We start from the raw sequence: 9,239 nt of genomic DNA, 5'->3' as shown, positions 1-9,239 counted from the left end.
AGCGATGAAGTCCAAAGATTGTGGATCTTTTGAGGGTTCATGCAAACATGTTTGTTTTGTGAACAGTGAGGGACAATGCGGCTCTAAAACAGCTAAGAAAATACACCGTCAGGAAAAAAAAAAGTGTAAAATTAACACCACAGAACATGTATACTTATTATTTAATCGATTATATCTGAATAGATTATATATTCTTTCATTCGTCTGATCTGTTTTGCTGAGGAGCTCGCGTGCAAAGTAAAAGAAAAAAAGACACATGAGAGTATATCAATAATTATGAACAATAGAAATTGTAGCTTTCGGAAAGTAACATTAATAAAAGCAGAATAATTACTGTGATTGTGCGTTTTTTTTCTGTTTTGGTCTTTGTTGATGATATTGGCGTCCAAGTGATTTCTAATGTTTGATTGCAGCTGATCCCCACCAGAGCTGAACCCTCATGCTGTTTTTGAGATATTCTGCCCCAGTGTGGATAAAAGTAGTAATTACATGTAATCTTGTCTGTCTTGTGGACCAGCGGGATCTAAATAGAGTATAAATAAATGTGACAAAATAAAGAGCCAACTGACATATTTTTTTTTATTATACAGATATACTTGCTGCTCCAATCTGGAAAAACGTAATTATTAATATGACTAAATAGACAGTGAGTAGTTTTACTTTACGACAAGATAAGCATAATTTACTCTAAAATGCCCAATAGCAAAAGATTTAGATTCTAAGAAAATGCTGTTACTATTATGTCACAAACAGGCTTTTATTATGTTATTACTATGTCTCATATATGTGATATAATAAAGATGTTATAATGTTTTTTTAAAAAGTATGTAGCCCCACTCAATGGAAATTAATTTAACATAAAATGACATATAGTCTTGTTAAAAAATGTATACTGGCCTTCTGTGAACCAATAAACATGATCAAGTTTAAAAAAGTTGTTTTAATATAAATCAATAAACGGAAAATACAATCAAAAAATAAACAATGAAGTTAATGGTAGCTTCAATTAAATAAAAAAGGAGAGAAGTGAGAAAATACAGAATTATATGATTTTTTTTTGTTTTATCCATGATTTTTCCTAGAATTAATTAAAAAAAAAGTCATGATCGAGGTTTATTCTTATAAAACTATATAAATAATGGATTTTCACAAAATATAGCTTTACTTTATAAACCTACTTAGATTTAAATTCTCCTGGAAATTATTTTAAATCTACCTCTATTATGTAAATTATCTGACATGTGTCGAATTCAAATGTTTGATAATATAGAATTAATATATATTTACAGTAATGGTCTTTGGGAAGCAGACGCGGGTCACGTGACTTCCTCAGACGATCACGTGACTTTCCGAGCCGTGGAGCTTCTGCATCATGATGTGGACGAGCTGAGAGGAGCGCTTCCGTGTTTTCATTCAGGGATTTTGTTATTTTTTTTTTGGGGGGGGGGCTATTTTCCTTCTCTTTGCAGAGACTTCGTCGCCTGTGGAGCGAAGCGGAACCCCTCAGGCTCGAACATGGGACCCGGAGTGCGGCTGGCCGCGCTCTGCTCGCTGCTGTCCGCCGCGCTGAGCCCCGCGCTGGGTGTCTCGAGCCCGTTGCCGGTGACTAGAACTCTTCGATCACGTGTCTCGGTGTTCTGACCTGCTGCAGCTTTTTATTTACCACACAGGATTTATTTTTTGTCAAATTGAAAGATTTCTGCCACTTTATCAATCCTTAATCCTCCTGGTGTGTAATTCCGAGCAGTGTAACGTTGATCAGCTGTACAGAAAAGTGTGTTTTGCTTGTGTTTGTATAGTTTTGCAGTCCGGTTTTGTTGTGACAGTAGTGACCTGTGTAGGTGGAGGATCACCTGACTGTCACCTGACTCCTGCTGCACTCTGGTCCTCTGGTCCTTCACCAAACCAGTTTGTTTTTTTCTCACAGCCCGTCTTTTATCTTCTTTATCTCCTGACCCTGTCTGTGTCAGATCGACCCTCTGGTGTACGAGGAGCAGCTGCTGTGGGTGAGCGGAGCCCAGGGCCAGGTGAACACCTACCGGATCCCCCTGCTCACCTTCACCCCCAAAGGAAGCCTGCTGGCCTTCGCGGAGGGCAGGAAGGCGTCGTCCAGCGACGTCGGGGCAAAGGTCATCGCACTGCGGCGATCCACCAACAAAGGCAGGGCGCCCTTTCCTGCACACGTTCGTGAAATAAACACTCAAAAATACAGGGGCCAGGTCAATACGCATACGTACGGCAGAGCTTTCAGCGTCGGCGGTGGTTTTGGATTTACGAATGCAGACTTTCGGCGCTAATTTCAGGGTTTTTACATCCAGATCAGATGAGCCGTGCAGGAAATACAACACTGTTTGCCCACTATGGGGCATTTATTGAGATACTTGTGTGTCTTTATTAAAATCACAAAACAACTCCCACATTATTCATATAAACCGAATTGTTGGAAATGTAAGATGACTTTGATTCTAGGACAACTTCCCTCTTTTTAAAAGGCTCACATTTAATTTTCAAGACTAAATCTTGTTGTTTTGAAGATTGATTGTTTTTAGAGTGAAGATAATGGAATATAAGTAGCTGTTGTTTGCTCAGTAATGTTCTTTACTTAACCAGTAATGTTACATAAACACATAGGGCTGCTTAACAGTTTATATCAACACATGGTTTTACGCTCCTTATAGAGAACAATTTGATCTTGAACGTGTGTTAAGTTCTTGTTTTAGTCCAAACAGGAGAGCGTATTAGTAAAGATTTTCCAAAAATGTCACATTTCTGTGATTGCTGTCAGCTCTCTCACTTTATTCGCCTCCAAAAATGCATAAACTGATGTGACTTTGTGTTTTATTGAGATTTCACAAGCCTCTCCTCCTCCTCCTCCTCCTCCTCCTCCTCCTCCTCCTCTGCTCCAGGAGCCACCTGGTCCCCGACCAGCTTCATCGTGGACGACGGGACCCAGCGGGACGGCCTGAACCTGGGCTCCGTGGTGGTGGATGAGGAGGTGGGCTCCATCATCCTCATCTACACCATCTGCTTCCACGAGTACCAGTGCAGCCCGGCCAGCACCATGATGGTGGAGAGCGTCGACGACGGCTTCACCTGGGGCGCCCCCAGAAACCTCTCTGTGCAGCTCGGAGTCAAGAACTTCTGTCCCGGGCCGGGATTCGGCATCCAGGTGAGACGAGAGAGAGGCGTAGAGCTTTACTGGGACAGCAATCGATTACTGTTAAAATAGGGCTTCTCAATTCTGGGGGGAAAAATCATAATCAGGATTATTTTGGGCTATATTGAAATCACGATTATTTACACGATCATATCTTTGAATTTGGAACAGCATTTATTGAACATGTTTTTTTTTTTTGTTAAAGACTCCTGTTAAATATATAAAAATATCTTGTAATGTAGTCGTAAAAAATAAATTGCAGTGCTGCACTCAATCTTTTCAAAAACAAGAAATAAATAAAATACAATAGGAGCTAGATATGCTTCAATAAATAAGTCCAACATAAGTACTTTGATAAATTGGGTTCAAAATAAAACCGTGGCGGTTTAGAGCCGATGAACGGGAGTCGGAGGCAAGCAGCTCCAAACTTTCCTCTCCATTCCAACACACTTCTCAGAAACGCTTTTCTTTTCTCTCTCTCTCTTTCTCTCATCTCTCCAACGGGGGCTTCACACACGGCGTGGTGGTCAGTCACTGTGGGGGTGGAGGGGAACTTTATTTTGTAGAGAGGTGGGGTTTCCGGTTGGTAGTATTTTGGTGTTACACAAGGTGTTGGAGAGAGAGAGAGAGAGAGAGAGAGAGAAGAGTTACTGAGAAGTGTGGATTAATGGAGAATACAGTTCCGACCTCAGACAGTGGACTCTTTAAAAAAAAAAAACATCTAAAAACATTTTTATTCCAACAGTCTTATGGCTAATTTGTGGTTTCTAGGATTTAATTGTATTTTTTATCTGTTTCTAATCTATTTTTAAAAAAGGTTTTTTTACTGTAGCACTTTGGGATTTGTAAAGTGCATTACAAATAAACTGTATTATTATTATTATTATTAGAGTTATGATGCTACAGAGGTGTCGTAGCAAGTGAGATAATTCGCTTTCCTCACAATCTGCCTGTTTAAAATATCATAGCTGTGTTTTTGTAAACGTAGCTGGATTACACGTGCGTCTCGTCTCTCCCGCACTGCAGAAGCGACTCGAACCCGGAAAGGGGCGGCTGATAGTTTGTGGCCACGGGACGATCGAGGGCGACGGCGTTTTCTGCATCTTGAGCGACGACCACGGACGCAACTGGTACAACGGCGCGGCGCTGAAGAGCATCCCCTACAACCAGAAGAAGAAGGCGCTGGACTTCAACCCCGATGAGTGTCAGGTGGGTTCGCTGCTGCTTTACGCTGCGCCAAGCAATGGCCGCCATTTATATAATGGAGCTTCACTGGATCAAGCTTCAGAGAGTCTGTCTGAGTGGTCGCTTCATTAAAATAACCTTTATAAAACAAAGTGACTCAGTAGAAGCTCAAAATCATAAACTTTAAATATTTTAATAGTTTATAGTCAAGAGGATAAGACATTCGAAACAAAGCTGCAAATAAATGCAAAATTTTCATTGAAAAGCTTTCTTATCAGGGACAATTTGGTCAAAAGAGTTCATATTTTTCTTATTTTTTTTCAAGACCAGCAGTTCCTAGCCTTTCTTTAAAAAAAAAAAAGGTAATTTTATATATTGTGCAAATCTAATTTTGAAAACCAAGAGGTACTTTCAATCGTGCAATTTTCTCTGTGCACAAATTATCTGACATTAAAATAGCAAAGGCGGATTAAACTTTAATCAAGCATTCCTATATGTGATTGTTACTCACGTTAGATATCACACAACGTTGATCGTAAAGAATAAGAAGAGCTTAATGTGTATAACACACCTGGAAGCCCAACGTGTTTTTACATAGAAAATAAATAAATATCAAAAGATAATTTGCGCATTCATGCACGTGAATGGTGAAGACTCACTATTAAAGCCAAAGCAATAGAAATTATGGTTGAAAACTGAAATTACTGATAAAAGTAGAAGGCGTCTTGAAATGTTAGTCGTTTATATCAACCGGCAGTTTGAACCAAGCGTGGAAACTTAAAAGCTTTCCGTCCTCAAAGCAGTGAAAACTCAGTCAGGTGGACCGCCGCCTCTTGTGTCTTGCCGCCTCCGCAGCCGCTGGAGATGTTGGACGGCAGCATCGTCATCAACGTGCGGAACCAGAACACGTACCACTGCCGCTGCCGCATCGTGGTGCGCAGCTTCGACGGGGGCCTGACGCTGCCGCTGGACACCCTGTACTTCGACTACGCGCTGGTGGACCCCGTGGTGGCGGCCGGGGCGCTGCAGAAAGAGGGCGTGCTCTTCTTCACCAACCCGTCCAGCGAGAACCACCGTGAGAAAACCGCTGACACAGCAGAAACCTTTGAGTGGTCTGGTGATGTGACTGTGTGTGTGAATGGCTCAATGGGGGGGAGATTGCGAAAAATCTCTTTATTTTGGTGCTCCGAAAACATGTTTGTGAATATGTGTGTGTGTGTGTGTGTGTGTGTGTGTGTGTGTGTGTGTGTGTGTGTGTTTACCCTAAAGTCCAACTCCAGTTGGATAAAGCAGTTAAAGAATATGGATGAATTTTCCAAACGCTAAAGACGAGGCAACACCGTCAACTCCGATTGTTTAGAACTCAACTCTCAACTCAACTCAACTTTATTTATAAAGCGCTTTAAGCAGCCGTAGCTGAGACAAAGTGCTGTACATTGAAATAAAAATATAAGACGCAAAATAAAAACATTAAAACAATAAAAAATGAAAAAAGTTAAAGCAATAAAAACAATCAGATGGTAAAACAACAAAAAAAACATAAAAAGTAAAAAAAAACAAAAAAAAACGAAGGCACTAAAACCAGAGCAGAGTCTCACGCTGAGGTAAAAGCCAAAGAATAAAAATGGGTTTTAAGACGAGTTTTAAAAATGAAGCCAAAGACAAAGTGGAGATGACGCCAGCGAGGTTGCAGAGAACAGGAAGTGGTGGGTCTCTGAGGTAAGTCGCTCGCTGCTTCTCGTTTCCAGCCTGACCAGGACCTGCAGCGCCAGACGAACGCAAAAAAAAAACAACAAAAAAAAACCAGACACGCCACCGGCATTTATCAACCGATAGATAGAAGCTTCCCAAGAGCTGAGATCCTCTTGTGGCATTTCTGCACCGAGGAAAATAGACAAATGCAAAACAGGAGGGGGAGAGTTTGGATTAGATTATCTGAAGGTTAAAGATTTCGAAAACTGCTGGCATGAAAGTTAGAACGGGAGGAGAAAGAAAAACAAAGCACTCACAGAGGAGGTTTGGGAAACCGTCTGCATTCACACTGTTTTGCTGCCAGAAGGTACATTAACTGATTTCTGTTTAACGTTGAGCCCCGGATTCACCCAGGATTTACGTTGGTGGAAACGTTTTTGAAGAATGCAGTGAACTTGAAGTACAGATTAGTCACCGGGTCAGATGTCGGCGTGTGACTTCACTGTAGCGGCGGGATGAGCGTGTTTGTCTGAGTCGTTTATGCATGCGGGGGACCGACTTTGAGAATAGAGCGACGTATGAGGCAAAGCTGTCGTTAATTTGGTGTAACCCGAGAAGACGGCTTGAGTCCAGAGATGCTGCTAGCGATATAAGCTACAAGTACACTTTTGGTTCATATATGTATATGTGTTGGTATATATTGGAAATATATCATTCTGCATATATGTATGTATGTTTGTGTGTGTGTATACATGTATGTGAATGTAAATATTTATGTGTGTGTGTATATGTCTATGCGTATATGTATACATAGCTTATTTACATTTTTTAATGTTCTTTTTCTGTTGATTTCTTTTTTTTTTGTCTGTTTTTTTTTTTTTTTTTTTTACCTCGTTTTTGTCCTGTCCCTGGGTCTACGCTTTTTTTTTTCTTTTATTCTTACACAGTGGAAAATAAAAAAATTTTATTAAAAAAAATAAATATAAAAATAAATATATATTTTTTTATTATTGTGTATATATATATATATATATATATATATATATATATATAAATACCAATTTTTTTATTAAAAATAATGAAATAAAATTTTTTTTTTAAATAAATACTCTGTTATTTTTTTATTCTATTCTTACACAGTGGAAAATAAAATAAATAAATTTAAAAAAAATATATATACATATATTTTTTTATTATATGTATATGTGTGTATATATATATATATAAAATACAAAACATTTTATTTAAAAAAATATATATATATGAGAATAGAGTGACATATAAGGCAAAGCTGTAATTAATGTGGTGTAACCCGAGAAGACGGCTTGACTCCAGCGATGGGCTGAGATCTTCTTTTTGTTTAATACAAAATCTGAACCGGGCCTGGGAGGGTCAGGACGACCCCTCAGAGGCACAACAGTCGCATTACGGTGGAACGCAGCCGGTTGGAATGACCTGGAAAACGTCCCTGCAGTTTGTGGAAACCTGACTGTCTTCACACCCCCCCCCCCCCCCCCCCCCCCCCACAGGGATGAACCTGACGCTGCGCTGGTCGCTCACGGACGGCAAGACCTGGGAGAACAAGGCGCTGCAGATCTGGGCGGGACCGAGCGCCTACTCCTGCATCACGTCGCTGAACAGCGGCTCGGCGAACGACCGGAGGTACATCTTCGTCATCTACGAGAAGGGCCACAAGGAGTACTTCGAGACCATCTCCTTCGCCAAGATCCACCTGTACGGCGGGAAGGAGTGAGCGGGAGGTGAGCAGCAAAACCAGGACGAATTGATGCACTTAACGTGTCACTGTATTTACGGTTTTTGTTTTTTATTTATTTAATCCTTGTCTCTCAGATTCAAACCATGAAGGGAAAATTACACCAGGCCGTTGACGCCAGCGAATTTCTCAGGAAAAAAAAAAGGCTGTTCGAACTAATGTTGTGATTTTCAAGGATTCTACGGTTGAGTCATGAATGTGCAGCACGCTGAGATAAACTGAACACTTAAATTTATTTTTTTTCAGCAAAACACTCAACAAATAACTGCTCATTATGTCAGGTTCCTTGTCAGAAAACAGGAGAAGTTGGGAAAGATGAACAGAAAATACCTTTTTACTGAAAAAAAAAATACACACGTTTCCAACTGTTGTACTGATATGGGAATTTTTTTTTTTTTTTTTTTAGGTTTTATCATGATGACAGACTAAATGACAGATTTTAAGCACCTCTGGAATAAATCATCTTTTAGTAATGAGCTGACAGATGCACTGTTTACTGCGATAATCTCATTATATTGTGAAGTGGCCTACTTTAAAATCATGCACAAGCCTGTGCTTTGTAATTATCACTGAGTTTTGTGGGGGGGGGGGTTTTGGTTGTTTTTTTAATTTCTTTCATTGTGATTGGGTTTTTTTCTGCCTTGTGTGAAGACGCAGGTGTGCTACAAATTCATGCTGATTTATGCCGACGGAAAAAAAACAGAATGTGTGAAAATAATACTGTTATGATGCTGCGGCCCAACGTGGTTCTCGAAAAACAACCGCTTTTATTTGGATGCATGTGTGTTTTTGAATGTGAGCGAGAAAGGAGATGCCATGAGGTGGCCTTGTTTTGTTTGTTTTTTTTATTTAGGTTTTTTTTAATCGGCTCCAATTTTTACATGTTGGATTCAGGATCTTCACCATCTCTGTCAATGATTTTTTTTATTTTTTTTTATGCCTGCATAGTACATCACCAGCTGTGTCACCCTCCTGTGTAGCGACTGGATTTATAATAAAGTCATCCAGAGGCTGTGAGATTGTTAATTGTCCCACGTGATTGTGAATTAGCTGAAGGGAAGCCTTAGAATTAAAACACACAATCTATGCACAGATGCCATTTAAATGCCACTCAGCCTTTTTTTAATCTTTAGAAATGACATTTCTGTTGTAAGAGGGAATTTTTTCTTTTTTTTTACCTTGAATTGCCCAATGTTTAGATTGATTATCTGTCACAACTGTATTCACCACAAGTGAAGTATGAGCTTTATGCTCCGAAACCAACACTCTACATAACATCTGCTGTCATGACGCAGTCATAGCAATAAAGGGATCATTGCAGACGTGAAACTGAATCTTAAATCATCTATCAAACAAATCAACCAAATCATCAAAATAAACTGAGCAATAGTGTGTTTGACTGGAGAGTCTCTTTCTGTCAAATTCTAAGAG

General features: G+C 39.8%; 1 protein-coding gene across 1 annotated transcript; it reads left to right on the top strand.

The window, feature by feature from the left end:
• Positions 1–1,464: 1,464 nt before the first annotated feature.
• Positions 1,465–9,148, top strand: neu1 (neuraminidase 1). Its single transcript, XM_080516091.1, has 7 exons — positions 1,465–1,602; positions 1,971–2,160; positions 2,907–3,169; positions 4,184–4,366; positions 5,198–5,417; positions 7,564–7,794; positions 7,886–9,148. Exons 1-6 carry the CDS (start codon positions 1,516–1,518, stop codon positions 7,785–7,787), a joined length of 1,167 nt encoding a protein of 388 aa, XP_080372217.1. The 5' UTR covers positions 1,465–1,515; the 3' UTR covers positions 7,788–7,794; positions 7,886–9,148.
• Positions 9,149–9,239: the final 91 nt, after the last annotated feature.

The sequence above is a fragment of the Blennius ocellaris genome (assembly GCF_963422515.1).
Source record: "Blennius ocellaris genome assembly, chromosome: 20".
Lineage (NCBI taxonomy): Eukaryota > Metazoa > Chordata > Actinopteri > Blenniiformes > Blenniidae > Blennius > Blennius ocellaris.
This window is presented reverse-complemented; position numbering and strand designations above follow the sequence as displayed.